The 19,329-nt window shown below is 53.5% G+C and overlaps 2 protein-coding genes across 2 annotated transcripts in view; both read right to left on the bottom strand.

Moving 5' to 3' along the window:
• Nucleotides 1–121: 121 nt before the first annotated feature.
• On the bottom strand, nucleotides 122–4,115 carry rad23aa (RAD23 homolog A, nucleotide excision repair protein a). The gene is made up of 9 exons (XM_084676844.1): nucleotides 3,865–4,115; nucleotides 2,903–3,064; nucleotides 2,470–2,651; nucleotides 2,168–2,217; nucleotides 1,518–1,645; nucleotides 1,286–1,379; nucleotides 1,051–1,181; nucleotides 776–925; nucleotides 122–648 (listed from the first exon to the last, which is right to left on the bottom strand). The coding sequence occupies exons 1-9, from the start codon at nucleotides 3,928–3,930 to the stop codon at nucleotides 535–537; spliced, it is 1,077 nt and encodes a 358-aa protein (XP_084532970.1). The 5' UTR covers nucleotides 3,931–4,115; the 3' UTR covers nucleotides 122–534.
• Nucleotides 4,116–5,747: 1,632 nt separating this feature from the next.
• Nucleotides 5,748–19,329, bottom strand: part of LOC146253928 (myosin-10-like) — a 47,536-nt gene continuing 33,954 nt past the window's right edge. The window contains exons 17-41 of the mRNA XM_084676843.1: nucleotides 17,670–17,863; nucleotides 17,314–17,435; nucleotides 16,791–16,860; nucleotides 16,529–16,689; nucleotides 15,701–15,809; nucleotides 15,487–15,618; nucleotides 14,876–15,220; nucleotides 14,550–14,673; nucleotides 13,803–13,974; nucleotides 12,823–13,035; nucleotides 12,238–12,382; nucleotides 11,771–11,977; nucleotides 11,298–11,402; nucleotides 10,975–11,127; nucleotides 10,578–10,826; nucleotides 10,150–10,362; nucleotides 9,128–9,340; nucleotides 8,560–8,721; nucleotides 8,268–8,396; nucleotides 8,079–8,167; nucleotides 7,853–7,976; nucleotides 7,379–7,587; nucleotides 7,039–7,147; nucleotides 6,311–6,483; nucleotides 5,748–5,901 (exon numbers count right to left, since the gene is read on the bottom strand). Coding sequence (XP_084532969.1) covers nucleotides 5,748–5,901; nucleotides 6,311–6,483; nucleotides 7,039–7,147; nucleotides 7,379–7,587; nucleotides 7,853–7,976; nucleotides 8,079–8,167; nucleotides 8,268–8,396; nucleotides 8,560–8,721; nucleotides 9,128–9,340; nucleotides 10,150–10,362; nucleotides 10,578–10,826; nucleotides 10,975–11,127; nucleotides 11,298–11,402; nucleotides 11,771–11,977; nucleotides 12,238–12,382; nucleotides 12,823–13,035; nucleotides 13,803–13,974; nucleotides 14,550–14,673; nucleotides 14,876–15,220; nucleotides 15,487–15,618; nucleotides 15,701–15,809; nucleotides 16,529–16,689; nucleotides 16,791–16,860; nucleotides 17,314–17,435; nucleotides 17,670–17,863 — 4,076 coding nt within the window. The remainder of the gene's footprint in view (nucleotides 5,902–6,310; nucleotides 6,484–7,038; nucleotides 7,148–7,378; nucleotides 7,588–7,852; nucleotides 7,977–8,078; nucleotides 8,168–8,267; nucleotides 8,397–8,559; nucleotides 8,722–9,127; nucleotides 9,341–10,149; nucleotides 10,363–10,577; nucleotides 10,827–10,974; nucleotides 11,128–11,297; nucleotides 11,403–11,770; nucleotides 11,978–12,237; nucleotides 12,383–12,822; nucleotides 13,036–13,802; nucleotides 13,975–14,549; nucleotides 14,674–14,875; nucleotides 15,221–15,486; nucleotides 15,619–15,700; nucleotides 15,810–16,528; nucleotides 16,690–16,790; nucleotides 16,861–17,313; nucleotides 17,436–17,669; nucleotides 17,864–19,329) is intronic.

The following is a 19,329-nucleotide window of genomic DNA, read 5'->3' as shown; positions in this document are numbered from 1 at the left end:
TTGTTTTTTTTTTTTCTTTTACTTTCCTTAACTGATTCGCATCCGCCTACACTGGCAGGCCGAAACAGGCGCACGTTCGGTAAATCCTTAACACATCAACCCCCCCCCCACCCACCCACCCACCCCATGTTCCCAAAAGCTCCTTTAAAATCCTCATAGACCTCTCTCCCCCCTTTAAACAAGTCACACACACACATTCCATTGGAATTCTAGTGGATTTTGTCATAGCCACCACCCACCCACCCCACCATGCAACCCTAAATGGACCTCTCCTACACAACTTAAGGTTTGTATAGCATTACCCCCCCCCCCCCTCCCTCTCCTACTATCCTTCCCCCTGCCGGGCCCTCCGCCTCCCCTCTCCTAGTGGCTGTACAGAGGGTCCTGGAGGGCTGCAGGTGGGTGGCTGTACAGTGCTGAGCCCCGGGCTAGTGTGCTGTACAGTGGGGGTGCAGTCCTTGTGCTGGGGGTGGGTGGCGGAGGGGGGGGGGAGGGAGGAGGACAGAGGAGGAGGGGGAGGGAGTGGGAGGCGTCTCATTCGTCCTCGAAGCCCTGGTTGAGGAGGAAGTTGGCCGCCAGGTTCTCGTTCTTCTCGCAGGCGAAGTAAGCCTGGATCACCAGCGCTTCGGGGAAGCCCATCGCTTTTAACTGGAGAGCCAAAACGCGGGGGGGGGTTAAATCAATCGATGTGAAAAGTGGCGTTGGTCGGGTGCATTCGTTTCGGCTCACGTCCTACATCCCCCCCTAGCCCCCCCCCCCCCCCAGCCTCGCTCACCCTCTCGATGGCCTCCTTCTCCTGTGGCGTGACCTGGATGTAGTTGACGGGGGCCCCTTCCTCCCCGGCCGCCCCCAGCTCCCCCCCCACCTCGGGCCCCTCCGGCTCGTTCAGCATCTGGATGAAGCGCTCCTGGTGCTGGCTGATTTGCTGCGATCGGACGGGGGGGGAGTGTTGAAAGAAGGAAACGCAGAAGACGGAGACGTGGAGAACGGGTTTGCATCAAGTGCATTCTCAACAGTCTCTGTATGTGTGTGTGTGTGTGTTTGTGTTACCTGTAGAAGAGGAGGGTTCTCCCGGCCCAGCTGCTGTAGTACAGCCGACAGCAGGGAAGGATTCTGCTGGATCACCTGCCTCATGTTGTGGAACTGGGGCTGAGTACGCAGGAACTCCAGGGGGTTCTCTCCTACACACACACACACACACACACACACACACACACACACACAGACATTAACGTCCCCCTCACGCCCGGGTCCAGAGCAGTCCAGCGGTCAGCAGGAGACTCACCCTCAGCGACTGCAGGCGTGTCGGAGGAGGTGCGCCCCGAGGCTGGAGACGGGACCGGTGGATTCGTCTCCTGGATCGGACTGCTGGGAATACCCTGGAGACACACACAACAGGGTTGGAGAAGTGCACTCCTGCTCCACACGGCTACAAATGGGAGTCGGTGTTAGCATTGTTGCACAGATCTTCAGGTCATGATGTGTGTGTGTATGCGAGTGTGTGTGTGTTCCCTCACAGTGAGCAGGTACTCCACAGCTCTGTGTGGGTTGTTGAAGCTGGCGCGGAGTGCAGCCACCACCCGCTCCCTCTCGTAGCCCATGGACATGATCTCAGTCAGCATGGTCTCATACTCTGCCCCTGTCACTGGACAGCACACCCACACAGGTCAGCACAACACAGGTCAGCACAACACAGGTCAGCACCACACCCACACAGGTCAGCACCACACCCACACAGGTCAGCACAGGTCAGCACAACACAGGTCAGCACAACACAGGTCAGCACAACACAGGTCAGCACAACACCCACACAGGTCAGCACAGGTCAGCACACCACAGGTCAGCACCACACCCACACAGGTCAGCACAACACAGGTCAGCACAACACAGGTCAGCACAACACAGGTCAGCACAACACCCACACAGGTCAGCACAACACCCACACAGGTCAGTCCAGGTCAGCACCACACCCACACAGGTCAGTCCAGGTCAGCACCACACCCACACAGGTCAGCAACACACCCACGCAGGTCAGTCCAGGTCAGCACCACACCCACACAGGTCAGTCCAGGTCAGCACCACACCCACACAGGTCAGTCCAGGTCAGCACCACACCCACACAGGTCAGCAACACTCCCAGTGTGGCCAGACCCTGTCCTTCACTCACCCAGAGCAGAGGAGGCTTCCACACCCTGGCCTTCTGCTTCAGGGTCCGAGCTGCAGGCATGGAGGGGTCACACACACCAACACTCAGCACGGAAAGGTGGTACACACACTGAACTAGACGCTGGCTTGTGTGAAAGCATTACGTTTAGGCTTAAGCTGCTGTCAACATCGAAAATGAATGTCGAATGTCAATCTGCATCGGAATCAAAATGAGCCAGCCAATGGGAACGGAGCTGTCACAACATGGTATCTCAACACGGAGGATCAGGTGATGGTAATAGTTAGAGAGATCCTCCAAGGTACCTGGCTGGTGCTGGGTGCTCTGTGCCCCCTGAGGAGCTCTCCTCTCTGGCCTCTGGGGGGATGGGCAAGGCTGCGGGGGCAGGGGCAGGGGCCGGGGCCGTGGAGGACGAGGACCCAGAGTCCTGGACCGGGGGTTTGGGGGTCTCGGAGGGAAGGGACGAGGCCGCAGAGGTGGTCTTGGCCTGTGGAGCCAGATGACAAGACGTTGGAGGTTATCACAGGGTCTCTCCGTTGCAATTGCAGTTCATTGAAGAAGTGTAGAGAGGTTTGAACTTGGTGTGAATGGTTGACTAATGTCTAATGCTGAGCTTAGACAAGAAAAGCAAGGAACTTAGGGGCTGAGATAATGAGTAGGCATCGTTACTGACGTTCGCAGGCTCCCATCATTATATTCACAACCGTTTTAACCCTGTTTAATTTGTTCGTTGTTTACCTTGGACACCATGACAACCACAAAGTTCTTCTCGTCTATTTTGTAGTCCTTGATAGGCATGTCATCCTGCAGGATCTTGCCAGCGTAGATGAGCTTCTGTCCAGACACGGGGAAGTTGTCTTTTCCTCTCTCCGTCTCAATCTTTTCCTTCAAGGCTTTCACCTGTGGACAAGGAAGAGAAGGGATCGTTTCAAAACGGGATGCACACAAAGACTCTCCATCCATTGAATAGTCATCTTAATCGAAGCGTTATGGCAGGTGATTATGTTCTAACTAATGCCAATTAAAGGTAATTGCGATAATTGGATCTAAAGTACATTCATATGTTCTAGCAATCTGATAACTTAACGAACAGCCCTCCGCGACTGGCGACTGATTTAGGGCCTTGAACTTTGGTCCAGCAGTCACCAGACCAGGGAAACATGTCAGATTGTGGCTCGCTAGCTAGCATGTGCTAGCCAAATAACTTCACATTTTAACCCCTATTATTAGCTCAATATACCATTGTTGATTGAGTAGAACGCTAAAAAACGCAACTTAAGTTACGTTAGTGACTAACTTGCATTAATGAACAACTTGTCAAACATTTACTACTATGACAGCTCCTTGGTCAACTATTCAGCTAGCTGGCTAATGTTGGCCATGTCATGCTTAAATTTAGCCACGGGATTCATCATAGCTGACACAGTAGTGCTAGCTGCTGGGTATTTATATTAGCTACTATAACCCGCCAGCTAATACTAATCACATGTAGTTAGCTACTTTGTAAGTAACTATTAGTACCATGATTTGCCACCATGCTGTAAAGTATATCCTATGTGTCTGGTTAATAATGTATACATCCAGGAGTTGAACTTAGATAGCTAGCAAGTACATAGCTTAGCTAACCACACAGCTTGTTCTCTTGAGCTAGCTAGCAGGCGTAGCTAAGTGCTACAACTGCTACCAAATCAGGCACTTACCGTCTGGTCAGGGTCTATGTCAATTTGGATGGTCTGCTGTTGCAGGGTTTTTAGCGTGATCTGCATTGTAGCAGTTGCTGTACTGTCTCTTATGTATAGTTTCGTAGATGGGTAAACTTCAAGAAACCTCCAAAATGTTCATCAAAGGTGAAAAATTCTATCGAGATGATATGCATCCATGAAATGTGTTTCCATGGGTGCTCAGCAAACCGCCATCTTTGACTACAAGGGAAGTTGGTGCCTCGTCAAGGTTCCTTCCTGTGCGCTGGGGTTCATGTGTGAGGAGAACTTCTTGGGCCGGGAACACATAGATCTTTTCAGTATTTCTATTAATTAATCCTAATCTATCATTTAACCGGGACAGATATTACAACGAAATTAAACATGCCTGGCTAGCATTTATCGCTGATAAGCTAATTGGACAAACAATTATTATAAGGCAAGTACACACACACACATTTGTGTCCTGTCTCACCTGTGTACAAGTGAAAAATACACAAACATTTTCTATCATGAATATGTTTATTGGTCTTTTATAAAATTCTAGAAATAGCAGGCAACACGAAATTAAAGATGATGACACGGTGCAGGCTGTTAACAGCCAGTCCAGTAATAACAACCTTGTCGATGGTAAAGCTTTCAACCAAATCAAACTTAACGTCTTACGTAACGTGACAGAAGAACAGAGGTCTAACGCAGAAAACAGGATTCCTTGTAACACGAGCAAGAATTATATAATTAACGTTTAGTTAAGCCATTTGTAAAGCACTGACGTCTACACTGGTAAGCACGGATGTTGTGGTAGATAGACTCATGTTGTAGGCTACAGGCCTTATCGCAAACGCTTTGTTCAACTGAACTCTTTCCACTGACGGGTGAAAACCAAGTTGACCCTGAATCTGTTTCTAAGATCCGCCTCAATCATGCCCCTTTTGTTTCAATACTGACTTAACAAAAGGCCTACCAATACTCTACTATTAAACTGCAACCAGAATGTTATGAATGGAAGAGGTACATACTGTGTAACATAAAGCTAAGTAAAAAAAAAAAAAAACATCTCATTTACTGTTCGTCATCAATTTACATGTATTCCAAACTGGTCGTTTCTGTACTCCTACGATACACTTTCTCCACAGTGGCTAAGGCACTTTCTAGAGACATTTGAGAAACCTTTCATTTGTTTGTTTTTCCATTGAATAAAATGAAATACGGCTTCAAATGTGCAATACATCATTTACAAGACGGTAACAACGTTTCACATGACATAACATGTCAGCTGATCCTTTGGGCAACCTTGATGCCCTGTATCACACCAATCTTATGATACCGTTTAATACACATCTTTAAACATTCATTACCTATCTGTAAATCATGGTCATACAATTCAGCCATCAGTCAAGCCTTTATATAGCATGGTGCTGTAGGTGGGGCTCATCTCCAGTCTTTAAACATATGCAGTCAGATAATCTGGAGACCTACAAAACGAATGAATGGGAACATTATGAGGCAAAGAAACCTTAAACAATTGAAGTTAAGCATTTTGTACATGGTACAGAAAACATTAACTGAATAAGGAGAGAGGTGGCCCTCAGTTGAAGATGGGACCTCTGAAGGGGGTAGAGGAGGGGGGGCCACTGCTGGTGACTGGGGGGAGGGGAGGGGGAGGGGGTTGGAGGACTGGAGGTTGGGCATGCTTCATGCAGGCCGGTCTGGGGTGGGTTCCTCTTCTGGATGAGAACCATGTGTCTGGGAGTCAGAGAGTCAGAGAGTGAAGGAAGAGGCAGAGAGTGAGTCTGAGCGGGTGGCCGGTGTCCACGTGAGATTTAGGAATGGAAAGAGGGAGGAGAGTAATGACGGAGCATGGGGGGGGGGGGGGGGGGGGTCTACTCCTGCGGGGGGGCTGGGGTTTCGTTGGCGTTGTTGTCTGTGATCTTGTTCTCCACCTCGTCGTCAGAGAGCAGGTCCAGAGAGGCACCCTCCACCTGGAGCTGACGCCTGCCTGAACGACTGGAGGAGAAACTGATAGCACCTCCACGTCTGGGGAGGGGAGGGGAGGGGAGGGGAGGGGAGGGGAGGGGAGGGGAGGGGAGGGGAGGGGAGGGGAGGGGAGGGGAGGGGAGGGGAGGGGAGGGGAGGGGAGGGGAGGGGAGGGGAAGAGAGGAGAGGAGGGGAGAGGAGGGGAGAGGAGGGGAGAGGAGGGGGGAGGAGGGGGGAGGAGGGGGGAGGGAAGGGGAGGGGCAAGGAGGGGAGGGGCAGACGAGGAGAAGGAAGGGGACAAAAGAGGGTTAAGGAGAATATCAATATATTAACTCTCAAACTCTAATGTGAGCATACATAAACAGTACAGCGTGTCTCTGTTTGCAGTATGTGTGTGTATACAGTGTGTGTGTGTGTGTTTACAGTGTGTGTGTGTGTGTACAGTGTGTGTGTGTGTGAGCCCTCGTACCTGAGCCGGCTCTTGAGTGTGTTGACCTCCCGGCTGAGGCCCTCGCTGGCCTCGGTGGCGTCGTCCAGCTCCCTCTGCAGCTTCCTGCGGGAGGCGTTGGCCCGCGTGGCCTCCTCCTCCGCCTCCTCCAGCTGCCTCTTCAGCTGCTTCATGCGCGAGTTGGCCTTCTCCATCTACACACACACACACGGTCACACGCGGTCACAAACACACGGTCACACACGGTCACAAACACACGGTCACACGCGGTCACAAACACACGGTCAGACGCGGTCACAAACACACGGTCACACGCGGTCACAAACACACGGTCACATGCGGTCACAAACACACGGTCACACGCGGTCACAAACACACGGTCACACGCGGTCACAAACACATGGTCACACACACACGGACGTTTGTATGTGGGAATCAGGTTATTAATCAGAGCGTTGCCGGTTCGATTCCCGGAAATTTCCAAATGACGTTGTGTCCTTGGGCAAGGCACTTCACCCTACTTGCCTCGGGGGGAGGGGGGGGGGGGGGGGGAATGTCCCTGTACTTACTGTAAGTTGCTCTGGCTAAGAGCGTCTTCTAAATGACTAAATGTAAATGTATCAGAGCTGTACACTTGGAACAAGGTTGCCTCACCTATAACATGTGACCACTTGGGACAACAGGGGACAACATGTGACAACATGTGACAAGGTGGCCAACCCCTGTGTCTGTGTGTTACTCTTTCTCACCTGCTCTTTGAACTGGTCGGCATGGCGACGCTCGTCCTCCACCTGCATGCACACCTCCTTCAGCTTCTTCTCCGTCCTCCGGACCAGCTTATTGGCTGCTGCTCTCTCCCTGGGAGGGGCGGAGCCAGGGGAGTTTAACGACAGACACCTGACAGAGCCAATTGGAACCATTCCTACTCAACTATTCGGTCCGTTTGTTTTGCTCAATATCTGAGAGAGATGGCCGATGGACAAGCTAGCACCAATAGGAGGAGGTTGGAAAAGTGTGTGTGTGTTAGTGTGACGGTGTGTTTTTGTGTGTGACTGTGTTTAACTGTGTGTGTGTGTGTTCGAGCCTCACTTGGCCTCCTGCTCCAGTTGCTCTTCCAGCTGCAGGATCTTGGACTCCAGGGTGGTGATGGAGGCCTTGAAGCGGGCCTTGACCGAGCCCTCCAGCTCGCCCAGCTTGGCCCGCAGCTCCTTGTTCTGCCTCTCCAGCTGCTGACGGGCGTTCTCGCTCTTCTGGGCGACGCTGCGCTCCCCGCTCAGCTCCGTGGTCAGGGTGTCCACCTGGGGGGGGGGAGGGGGGGGGGTGAGGTGAAACAGGCGGTCTGGATCTGCTATCACTCCTTCAGAGTCAGTCAGTACAGGGTTGGATTGATCATGACGGGAACTTGACCTTGGGATGATTACAGTTTCGGAACTTTGATGTTGTTTCCTGTGTCTTTATTCCCTCTTCCTGATCACATGACCCTGACTGTCCCTCCCTCCCTGCCTGCTCTCTCCCAGGTCCTCCCTCCCTCCCTCCCTGCCTGGTCTCCCCCAGGTGCTCTACCTGCATGGTGGTCTTCCTGAAGCGGTCGTTCAGCAGCTCCATGTTGCCCTGCTCCTCCTCCAGCTCCTCCTCCAGCTGGGCGATACGAGCCTCCAGACGCCTCTTCTCATCCATCAGGGCTGACCTGGCGTGCACACGCACACAGACACACACACTGTGGGTTAGGGCCCGGTGGATCACGGATGGTGTTCGACGTCAAACCCTGTGGCAGTTGAGGGTCACCTACTTGCCCGAGGTGCTGTTGGAGATCTCGTCCGCCAGCTCGTCCCGCTCCTGCTCCGCGTGGCGACGCCCCCTCTCCGACGACGCCAGGTCCTGCAACACGGCGTCCGAGGATTGATATTATCCAATCACACGCCCAGGAGAGACATATCCCCGCCCCCCCTCCCCGGGAGGCTGGAGCCACCAGCTGTACCTCGTGAAGTTGAAGGATCTCAGCCTCCAGGCTTTTGAGCTTCTTCTCGTTCTCCTTGGACTGGGAGAAGATCTCATCTCTGGAGGCTCTCGCATCCTCCAACTCCCTCTGGTAGTCCTTCATCTGGGCCTGACACACACACACACACACACACACACGCATGCACGGTGAACATGAGCTCATACACACAAACTCAGAGAGAGCCAACACTGAGAAATGATTCTGATTCTCTCATGCAGTCTTAGATGGGATCTGTCACCCCACAGAGCCACGTGGTAGGGGGTGGTGTTACCTGGAGTTTGCGTAGCTGTTTGATGGCCTCGTCCCTGGCCTTGTTGGCGCCCTGGATGTGGCCCTCCATGTCCTTCAGGTCCATCTCCAGCTTCTTCTTGCCGGCCACCGCCAGGGCCCTCTGCTTCCTCTCGTCCTCCAGCTCCGCCTCCATCTCTCGCACCTGGGGGAGGAGGGGAGGGGAGGTGGAGAGGGGTGGGGAGGGGAGAAGGGAGGAATTTGGGAAGTTCGAGAGGGGTGGGGAGGGCAGGGGAGGGGACGGGGGATAGGAGAGGAGACGAGAGGAGAGAAGAGAAGGGGAGGAAAGGAAAATATAGCGGAGAGGAGGGTATGTTAGGGGCGGGGAGGGAAGGCAATGAGAGAGGGGGGTGGTGGTGGGAGTCAAACCCGTGGTAGTCATGAGGGCACAGGTGGTGACGTGCCATCACTTTGTACTGCTGTAAAATGTTGTCAATCCACTGAAGTTCATCTGGAACCACCTCTCTCTCTCTCGCTCTCTTGCTCTCTCGCTCTGTCTCTCTCTCGCTCTCTCGCTTTCTCTCTCTCTCGCTCTCCCTCTCCCACTCCACCTGTTTGACCAGCGCCCTCTTCTTCTCGTCGTTCTGGTCGTCACGTCCCTGCAGGTCCCTCTCGTACTGGGCCTTCATGGCCTGCATGTTGACCTCCAGGCGCAGCTTGGCGTCCTCCGTGGCCTGCAGCTCGTCCTCCAGCTCCTCCAGCTGGGTCTTCATCTCCTCCAGCTGCTGGTCCAGGGTGCGCTTGGACTTCTCCAGCTCGTGGACCTGGGATGGAGCAGGGGAGGGAGGGAAGAGGAGGGAGGAGGAGGGAGGTAGGGGAAGAGAGAGAAGAGAAGTGGAGAGAAGAGAAATAGAGAGGTAGAGAGTGAAGGAGTGCGGGAGGATCGGGGGAAATCAAGAGCAATGGAGAGATAGAGTGGGAGAGAGAGAAAGAGAGAGAAGTAGAGATAGGGAGAAAGAGAGAGAGATAGAGTGGGAGAGAGAGAAAGAGAGAGAAGTAGAGATAGGGAGAAAGAGAGAGAGATAGAGTGGGAGAGAGAGAAAGAGAGAGAAGTAGAGATAGGGAGAAAGAGAGAGGGAGAGAGTGGGAGAGAGAGAGAGAGAAGTAGAGATAGGGAGAAAGAGAGAGGGAGAGAGTGGGAGAGAGAGAAAGAGAGAGAAGTAGAGATAGGGAGAAAGAGAGAGGGAGAGAGTGGGAGAGAGAGAAAGAGAGAGAAGTAGAGATAGGGAGAAAGAGAGAGGGAGAGAGTGGGAGAGAGAGAAAGAGAGAGAAGTAGAGATAGGGAGAAAGAGAGAGGGAGAGAGTGGAGAGAGAAAGAAATAAGAGAGATGGGGAAAGAGAGAGAGATGTATAGATAGGGAGAAAGAGAGTGCGAGAGAGAGTGAAGAGAGAGAAAGAGAAAGATATAAGAGAGATAGGGAAAGAGAGAGAGATGTAGAGATAAACATGCAGAGCAGAAGCGGGGAGGGAGAGGGGAAACGAGAACTCGACTTGAATAACTTCCTCGGACTGGAAGGTTCCCACTTCCCCTCTAACCCGGGGCAGGAGGATCGGAGACCACAGGGACACTCACGTTCTTGCCCACGTCGTCCTTGGAGCTCATCAGGTCCTCCATCTCCGCCCGGAGCTGCTTGTTGACTCGCTCCAGCTCCTCCTTGGCCTCCAGGGCCTCATCCAGGGCCCGGGTCATCGACAGGGCCTTGGTCTCCTTCTCCCTGGCCTCGGCCTCAGCGCGGTCGCGCTCCTCGGCGTAGCGGGCCGAGATGGTCTTCTCCTCGGCCAGCATCTGAACGCAAACGTGAAGAAGTCTCAGACTTGTGGTGTCTGTTTTTGTTTTTCAGTCGGAGGTTTTGGGGATTTGACGCCAGTGAAGCGGACCTTGGTGAAGTGCTGTGAATTTGAACTTATCGAATTCTACAGCCAGTTCAATTGAGCTGATTCAGCAGGGGGGAAACAGAAAGAAACACGCTTCAAGTGATTCACGTATTAGACCCTTCTGACCTGGTCGAACTTCTTCTGCTTCTTCTCCAGGTTGGAGACGATCTGCCGCTGGTGGTCCAGGTCCACCGTCAGGTCGTCCAGCTCCTGCTGCAGACGGGTCTTGGTCTTCTCCATCTTGTCGAAGGCCGAGGCCTTCTCCTCCAGGCGCTGGGCCGTCAGCTCCATGTCCTTCTGCAGCCTCCTCTTCACCTCCTCCAGACCCTCCAGCGCCCCCACGTCCTCCTCCAGCTTCTTCTTGGTCTCCACCAGCTACACACACACACACACACACACACACATAGATACACACACAATGAGGATATAGGAGAATGATCTGGAAGGAGTGTCATGTGTGTGTGAGTGTGTGTGTGTGTGCTTCTATGTGTATGTGTGTATGTGTGTGTATGTGCGTGTATACCTGGGCCTGCAGCGTGGCCAGCTGCTTCTCCAGGTTCCTGCGCGCCTCCTCGTCCTCCTCCTGCTGCTCCTGCAGGGCGCCCTTCTCCTCCTCCAGCTGACGGATGCGCCCGCTCAGGTTCAGCTTCTGCCGGGTCTCCTCCTGGAGCAGTTCCTGCTCGCAACACGCGCGTGCGCGCGTCGTCAACACGTCTTTCCCATGCACATGACAGTGTAGGGCCAGGGACAAACACCAAGCGTCTCTGGCCTTTCAATTCACCACCGACAACAGGTCGCACAGGGGCTGCGAGGGGAGTGCGCGTGCCTCGTGAAGGCCCATCTCACCTGGGTGTCCTGCAGGATGCTCTCCAGGCCGGCGGTGTCCTTGGCCAGCTTGACGCCCTTCCTCTCTGCGTCCTCCAGCAGGGCCGACACGCTGTCCAGCTCCGTCTGCAAGCAGGGTCAAAGGTTCAGAGCCCCGCCCGCGACCGTCGGCCGCACCGCTGGGTGCCCAAGTGTTTGTGGGCGCGCGTCGGACGTCGTGAGCGTGCGTGCGACCGTGTGTGAGGTCCCGTCTTTGTGAGTGTGTGTGTGTCGGGTCCCATCGATGGGAGGGTGTGCGAGGGTGTGTATGTGAGTGTGTGAGGTACTGTCTACGAGAGTGTGTGTGAGGTTGGTGCGAGGTCCCATCTTTGTGAGTGTGTATGAGGGTGAGGGTGTGTAAGTGAGGTCCCATCTACGTGTGTGTGTGTGAGGTATTATCGACATGAGTGTGTGTCAGACTGGGGGGGGGGGGGGGTGGGCGTGTGCGTCCCGACCTGCAGCTTGTGCACCCGCTCGGCCTGCTCTCCCTTGGCCCTCTCGCCCTCGGTGACCCTGGCCATGACCTCCTGCAGCTGGGCCTCCAGCTTCTTCCTCTTGTGCTCCGACTCGGTCTTGGCCTGCTGGAGGCTCTTCACCTCCCCCACCAGCTCCTTGTTGGCGCTCTCCTGGCTCTGCTTGTTCTTCTCCAGGTTAGCCTTGAACTGAACGCAACAGAGCAGAGCAGAGCAAACGCTTCAGAGGGAGATACTCAGTCAGTCTCGAGGATGACAGTCGCCATTTGGCTTGGGGATGACGTGACAGAGTTTGTGGGGACATTCAACCCGAGGGAACACGTGGATGGCATTATAGAGGGCAAGGAACATCTTGGTTGGCGTCAAAAAGTCATCTCCATAAAGACCTTTCTCTCACAATGTTATTGTTTGTGTTTCCTGGTGTTTGCGTGAGAGAGCAGCAGCCCTACCCTCTTGGCCTGCTCCAGCTGCTCAGACAGCTCCTCCAGGGCGGTGGCGTGCTTCTGCCTCATCTGCAGGAACTGGGCCTCGTGGTTCTTGGTCTCCTCGTCGATGGTCTTCTTCAGCTCGGTCACCTCCTGCTCTCGCTTGGTCCTGACCGAGGGGATGGAAGGGGTTTAGAATGATGGGTTTAAGATCCCCCCCTACCACCCGCCCCCCACCCCCTCAGGAAAAGAAAGAATCCAAGCCAAATCCCCAGGTTGGGACGCACACACAGGCAAAAAAGACTACACTACTACAAACTACACTAGCCTGAATTCTTCTTCCCTTGCACCAGTAGACCAACCACAGGAGCACCGAACAAGTGTTTTCGAGGACCAGAGTCCCCCCCCACGCCCCAGTTTACATTTACTTTTAGTCCTTTAGTAGACGCTCATATCCAGAGCGACTTACAGTAAGTACAGGGACATTCCCCCCGAGGTAAGTAGGGTGAAGTGCCTTGCCCAAGGACACAACGTCATTTGGTGTGGCCGGGAATCGAACTGGTGACCTTCAGATTCCCAGCCCGACTCCCTAACCAGTTTCCGACCCACCTGAGCTCCTGCTGGGCGGCCGTGGTGTCCAGCGTGTCCTCCAGCTCCGTCTTCAGGGCCTCCAGCTCCTCGCCCAGGTCCCTCTTCAGCTTCTCCGCCTTGTTCCTGGAGAGCTTCTCCGACTCCAGGTCCTCCTGGAGCTCGGCCAGCTGGGCCTGCAGCTCCCGGACCTGCTTCAGGGCGTTGTTCTTCTGGGCCGCCTCGTCGTCGCCCCTGCGGAGCACGCACACACACACGTTAAATTCACATGCTTGGATGTTGTGTGCTGTGCAGCCATCAGGAGCTCAATCAAGAGGGTTTTAGTCATCGTCCAGAGCAAAATCGCTGGACGTAAAAATATGTTGCTATGCTCGCGTTTACCACAGGGGGGCGGTATAGGATTGTGTACGTGTGTTCTCTTCCCTCAAAGAGGTGATGGCGGTCACAGTCTGAATGGGGTAGCGGAACTGAGTTGTACCTGAACGTCTGAATGTGTTTTTACTGGCCAGTGAAAGGGAAGGAAGCCAACTTTGATACACACACACACACATTCCAACCCTGTGAGCTCTCCAGCATAAACACTATTCTTGGAGGTCTGGCCAGCACCATATCATGACAGGAGAACAAAGCAATGATAAACACTCCCAGGTTCTTTTTAATGGCTAGATTAGAGGATTATCTGTGTGTATGTATACCGGAACCCAGCTCCATCACCGTTGAACCTGGTGATGACCTAGAAAACGGTTCAGGCCGCCTCGTAAAGCAGCGAGGATGATGACGCCTCCGCAAAGGTATGCGGAGTCACGTCCACGGTCGTCACTAAGAGAGCAAAGTCACCCGTCAACTCTTCATCCGTCCTCGTCGTTCGACTTCCCGCCATTTGCGAACAGCTGAACCACGACGCAAAGGGAAAAGACAAACCCATTGACCGGGACTTCCTGGTATCCTGTGTAGTCTGTGCTGAGCTCCTCTCTCTCCCTCCTTGTCGCCCTGCCTCTCACCTGGCCTGTAAGGCCTGCAGCTCCTCCTCCTTCTTGGCCAGCTGGACCTTGAGCTCCTCTATCTGGGCCTGCAGCTCCGCGATCTGGTCCTGCAGGTCGGTGGTCTCGGCGTCCAGCTTCCTCTTGGCCTTCTCCAGCTCCTGGCGCATCTTCTCCTCCTTCTTCAGGCGCTCTGGGGGGACAGGGGGAGAGAGAGGGAGAGGTGAGGGGGACGGAGGGAGAGGTGAGGGGGATGGAGGGAGAGGTGAAGGGGATGGAGGGAGAGAGGGAGAGGTGAGGGGGACGGAGAGAGAGAGGGAGAGCAGAGGGGGACGGAGGGAGAAGAGAGGGGGATGGAGGGAGAGAGGGAGAGGTGAGGGGGATGGAGGGGGAGAGGGAGAGGTGAGGGGGACGGAGGGAGAGAGGGAGAGCAGAGGGGGACGGAGGGAGAAGAGAGGGGGATGGAGGGAGAGAGGGAGAGGTGAGGGGGACGGAGGGAGAGAGGGAGAGGTGAGGGGGATGGAGGGAGAGAGGGAGAGGTGAGGGGGACGGAGGGAGAGAGGGGAGAAAGACGTAAGAGGAATGGAGGGGGTGATGAGTATCCGTTACCGGGTAGAACCTGCGAAGCTTGTCTGTGCTTGAGAGGCCTACACTCAGACTTCTCTGTGACTACACAGACAAGTCAGGTGTTTTCTGTGTGTTGGGAGTTGTGGAGGAGCTCCAGGTGAGGACTGAGAGAACTGGGATTTGATCCTGTGGCGCTGGTACCTTCCAGATCGCTCATCATGATCTCCTGCTTGTTCTTGACCTTGCCCAGGTTCTTGGCCTTCTCCTCCTCGTCAGTCAGCATGGAGGTCATCTCGTTGATGCGGTCCTCCTGAAGCTTCTTCTCCTGAGGGGGGAGACGAAGAAAGAGACGGATGTCATTTAAAAAGGTAAGTTGAGTGTTATCTGTGGCAATGTTTACCCGGTTCAAATCAGGTGTTGGATGGATTAGTCTGTTCGGCTTCTTGAACCACTCCCACAATGAAGAGTGAGAAGTCTTCTTATCTGATGACACCCTGGTCGAAGGTTAAACACTGGGGGTTCCTCACCTTGAGGAACTTGGAGTTCTGGTCCTCGAGCTGCAGGATGTCCTCCTCCAACTTCTTCATCTTGGCCTCGGCCGTCACCTTCTCCAGCTGCAGCTTCTGCCGGGCCGCCTCCTCTTCGTCCAGCTGCTCCTCCAGGTCCTGGATGTGCGTCTGCATCTTCTTCCTCTCGCTCTGCATGCCCTGGTTCCTCTCCTCCTCCTCCTCCACCCGGGACTCCAGGTCGTGGAGGATCTCCTCCAGCTCCTGCTTCTTGGCCGCCAGACGGGCCCGCATCTCCTCGGCCTCGGCGAACAGTTCCGTCTCCGCCTGGAGCTGCTCCGCCAGGATGGTCTTCTCCTCCGTCAGCTGAGGGGAACCACAAACACACCAAGGTCGGGGTCGGCCTCGGCCTTCTACTGGAAGGGAGTGGGTCGCGAAGGTCATGCTCAACGGAGAAAAAGTATCTCAGAATGTGGTAGCTTAGGTAGCTCAAGTTATCAACTGGAAACCGTTTAAACTATGGCTCCTCTCGCTATATTGTTCATATTTGAATCCACTATCGTCTCTTCATTGTAGTGACCCCTCTGTTCATCGGTCTAGTCTAAGGATGGAGGTCCGGTGAGGGCACTGACCTGCTGATGTTTCCTCTCCATCTCCAACAGCTCTCCCTCCACCTTGCTCTGCTTCTCCTTCACCTTCACCAGCTCTTCATCCTTGGCCTGCATCTCCTCCTCCTGCCTGGTCACCTGCAGCAGGGGTTTCACCTGACACCCACACATATCTGGGGTCAGTCATGGGACACTCTGACACACACACACACACACACACACAAAGCGAAACACACACCTTGGTAAAGAGCCTCCACCACTGCCAGTGGCGCAGCTTCAGGTAGGCAGCGCAGTTCCTCTGCAGCACCTTCAGAGCGCTCAGCTGCTGCTGTTTCTTAGCGAACGCCCTGGCTCGAGAAAGACAAGCTCTGTGAGAGGTAGCCAGGAGAGTGACACCGTACTTGTGGTGTCTGTTTGAGAGTTAAGGCCTAGGTACTGGAGACTCAAGCAGGTCAAACTTGTGGTGTCTGTTTGAGAGTTAAGGCCTAGGTACTGGAGACTCAAGCAGGTCAAACTTGTGGTGTCTGTTTGAGAGTTAAGGCCTAGGTACTGGAGACTCAAGCAGGTCAAACTTGTGGTGTCTGTTTGAGAGTTAAGGCCTAGGTACTGGAGACTCAAGCAGGTCAAACTTGTGGTGTCTGTTTGAGAGTTAAGGCCTAGGTACTGGAGACTCAAGCAGGTCAAACTTGCGGGCTATGTAGAAACTAGGGACTGGGTCAGGTCTGACCTGTGGGATAGGAACTAGAGAAGGTTCTACTTCGGAGCTTAGTTCTAGGGTTCTTCGTTCTAGGGTTACATTACATTTACATTTAGTCATTTAGCAGACGCTCTTCTCCAGAGCGACTTACAGTAAGTACAGGGACATTCCCCCGAGACAAGCAGGGTGAAGTGCCTTGCCCAAGGACACAACATCATTTGGCATGGCCGGGAATCGAACTAGCAACCTTCAGATTACTAGCCCAATTCCCGAACCGCTCAGCCACCTGACTCCCTTAGTTCTCATACTTGTGGGCTAGGCCCTAGGGTTAGATGTGGGATGGAAACTAGGGACCAGATAAGGCCTTACTTGCGGGCTAGGTAACCACGGCAGACAGACTGGAAGTAGATGATGATGTCGGTGATCTTGAGGTCCCGCTCCTCCTCCAGGTGAGCCAGGACTCCGGCCCGGAAGAAGATCTTACTCTGACCGATCCGGAACAGGTTGGGGTCCAGCTCCAGGGCCCGGATCTGGGGGAGGGAGGGAGGTTGGCGGGTGAGGGTATGGGTTGTGGGGGGTCATTCATTCAAGTCATCCTTGGTTGGTTCATGGATGAATCCAATACCCTCACCATTCTCTCACAGGCTTGCTTGCCATCCATGAAGCCCTTAGGGATGGCATTGGGTGTCAGGATCTCATATCTGCAGAGGAGAAGAGATGGCGAAAGGAACAGAGAGGAGAGGAGAGGAGGGGTGAGGAGAGGAGAGGAGGGGTGAGGAGATGGTCATCATCACACTGGTCCTCCATGTTGACTGAAGCCGGGGTGTGAGGACTGCGAGAGCCTTCTGACTGAGGCTAGCGTGAGAGCGTGTGTAAACCAGACAGAGGCCTCATATTCACACGGACCTACTGTTCCCTGACCGACAACTACACTGAAACGACTTCCCAGGGCTGAAGCGATCCTAGTGTGCAGGTGGAGGAGACATGACTGACAGATTGGCCTTCCGTCCTTCTCTAACTGTCTGAAAACAGGAAATGGCATCAAAATAGTTTGGGTTTGATAACCAGCCTGTGAACATGATCATCAGGTGCCAGACAGGCGTGTGAAACCCAGGGGGTCCAACATGGGATGAGGGCTCCTACAGAACCAGTACCTCTGCCTGAACTCCTGGAAGATGATCCGGTTGGGGAAGCCCTGCCTGCAGATCCGGATGCCCTCTAGAACTCCATTACACCTCAGCTGGTCCAGAACCAGATGCGGATCCAGCTTACCAGCCTGGGTGTAGAAGGGGGGGAGGGAGGGAGGGGGGAGGGGGGGAGAAAGAGAAAGAGAGAGAGAAAGAGAGAGAAAGAAAGAAAAAGTTGAAGTGAGTTGAAAAAACCTTTACATAGCATATTCAACTGACACAGCTGTTTATGGATGACAGAAGGAGCACAGCCGGTAGGAGGTAGTTAACGCCTGTGGCACAGCACAGCTGAACAATATGGATGAGGCCCAGGGAGCCCTCACCCTCTTCTCGTGGTTGGGGATGATGCAACGGACGAAGTTGGGGTTGGTGTTCCTGAGCGTGGCCATGAGCTTGGTGAGGGACTCCTTGTACAGCTGGCCCACCGTGCGGAACATGCCCTTCTTGGTCTTGTACGCCGCCCCGAACGCCGTCTCGTTCATCCCCGCCACCTGGTCCAGACCCACGATGCGGTCCACTGGAGAGAGACGAGAGACAGGAGGGGGAGAAACCAGGGGCGGTGGTTTGTGTGAGAGCGCTGTGAGATAGGACAGGCCGAACGCAGCCGGGTACACTCTGATCCAAGACTAGATGCGTTGTCAAAGGAGGTCGCCCATTGGCCATACTGTTCCATCGAACAGCAGGTTTCCTCTGTCACCACTGAGAACAGCGAGATCCAGCCCACCTCTGGACTTTCAGCAGGTACAACTCAGTTTACTGACTCCTGACCTCCAATGGACCTCCTTTGAACACACACATCCTACTCTGGGACTAGAGCCCTAATCATGGCCCGAGCCGCCGTCTACACGTGAACAAACTGACCAATCAAGCGGCAGCAGAGGCCAGCAGGGTATGGCCAAGGCAGATGAGCGGGAGGTCTAAGCCAATCAGGCGAAACAACGACATGACTGACAGCCAGAGTGGGTAGAACATAGACGGTCGTTCTTTGACTATGACTATGACTATATGGGCCAAAAAGCAGAGCAAAGGAACAACAACAGACATTGACACAAACAATTCTTCCATTCTTGAGGCTTCATTCTGAGCAACACAAAAAACATATTTGAGCTACAGCGCCCTCAACTCTTGTCTCAACACCTGCACTTCCTCCTCTAGTTTTATTGACGGTAGTTTCACAAAAGGACAAAAGGAGGAAGGAATGCCTTGCCGAAGGCGATCGGATGGAACAGGACTGATGGAACATAATTGGCTGAAAAGTATTGGCAAACTCCAAACATTCTAAATTGACATTCTACTGGCACTGGGGTGTCTGTGTTGATAAACAACTCTCAGAGGGCCTTGTTAGCTTATGCAACATGTTTATGGGGAACAAAACTCTTCTGTTTTTTACTAAAATAAATCCTGTTGTTCTGATACCTCCAGATCCCAACTTAATTGCTCCGATCTAAGATAACAGAAGGTGAGATAAGGTCCTCTGCCCCCTGTAGGTAGCCTTCAGTAAGCATCTGGTTCTCAGTTTGTCTGATCGCCTTTCAGACTCACCGGAACATGAGTCCTGGGCCCAAACCACGTAGTAAGCCTGATCCTAATATGGCTAAAACAGACATATCAAATTCCATACAACTGGAATCTGAAGAAAACATTTCCTCCATCTGGATATCATATATTATGTTACTCCAGCTTGCAGACGAAACCTTGCCAGGAAACAAAACACCAAAGTCAACTGACTGAAGAACAGACTAGAACCCAGATCTAAAGAACATCAAATTCAGCGGAGTACGTTTAATACCATTCCGACACTATTCTAAAGCTTATTGTTATCGCGCACCCATTGCTTAGGCCCTTTTTAGCTTTCCCAGTTGGAATGACAACCGACTGCTTTTTCATCCCTGCTTACCTCCTTTCACTGTTTATCTTTCCTTTTTTTAATAAAATAAGATTAATCACACTAAGCAGAGATTAAATATCTGGCGTGCAGGTTTC

Source organism: Hypomesus nipponensis, chromosome 17, assembly GCF_054491055.1.
Source record: "Hypomesus nipponensis isolate SF chromosome 17, ASM5449105v1, whole genome shotgun sequence".
NCBI classification, from domain to species: Eukaryota; Metazoa; Chordata; class Actinopteri; order Osmeriformes; family Osmeridae; genus Hypomesus; species Hypomesus nipponensis.
This window is presented reverse-complemented; position numbering and strand designations above follow the sequence as displayed.

Excerpts from the sequence above, each read along its gene's own strand:
- rad23aa (XM_084676844.1), bottom strand. The coding sequence starts at position 3,930 with ATGCAGATCACGCTAAAAACCCTGCAACAGCAGACCATCCAAATTGAC. Across the intron at positions 2,218-2,469 it reads GAGCACCCAGCACCAGCCAG|CTCGGACCCTGAAGCAGAAG; the intron begins GTACCTTGGAGG and ends CCATGCCTGCAG. Across the intron at positions 1,380-1,517 it reads CTGTGGAGTACCTGCTCACT|GGTATTCCCAGCAGTCCGAT; the intron begins GTGAGGGAACAC and ends GTGTGTCTCCAG.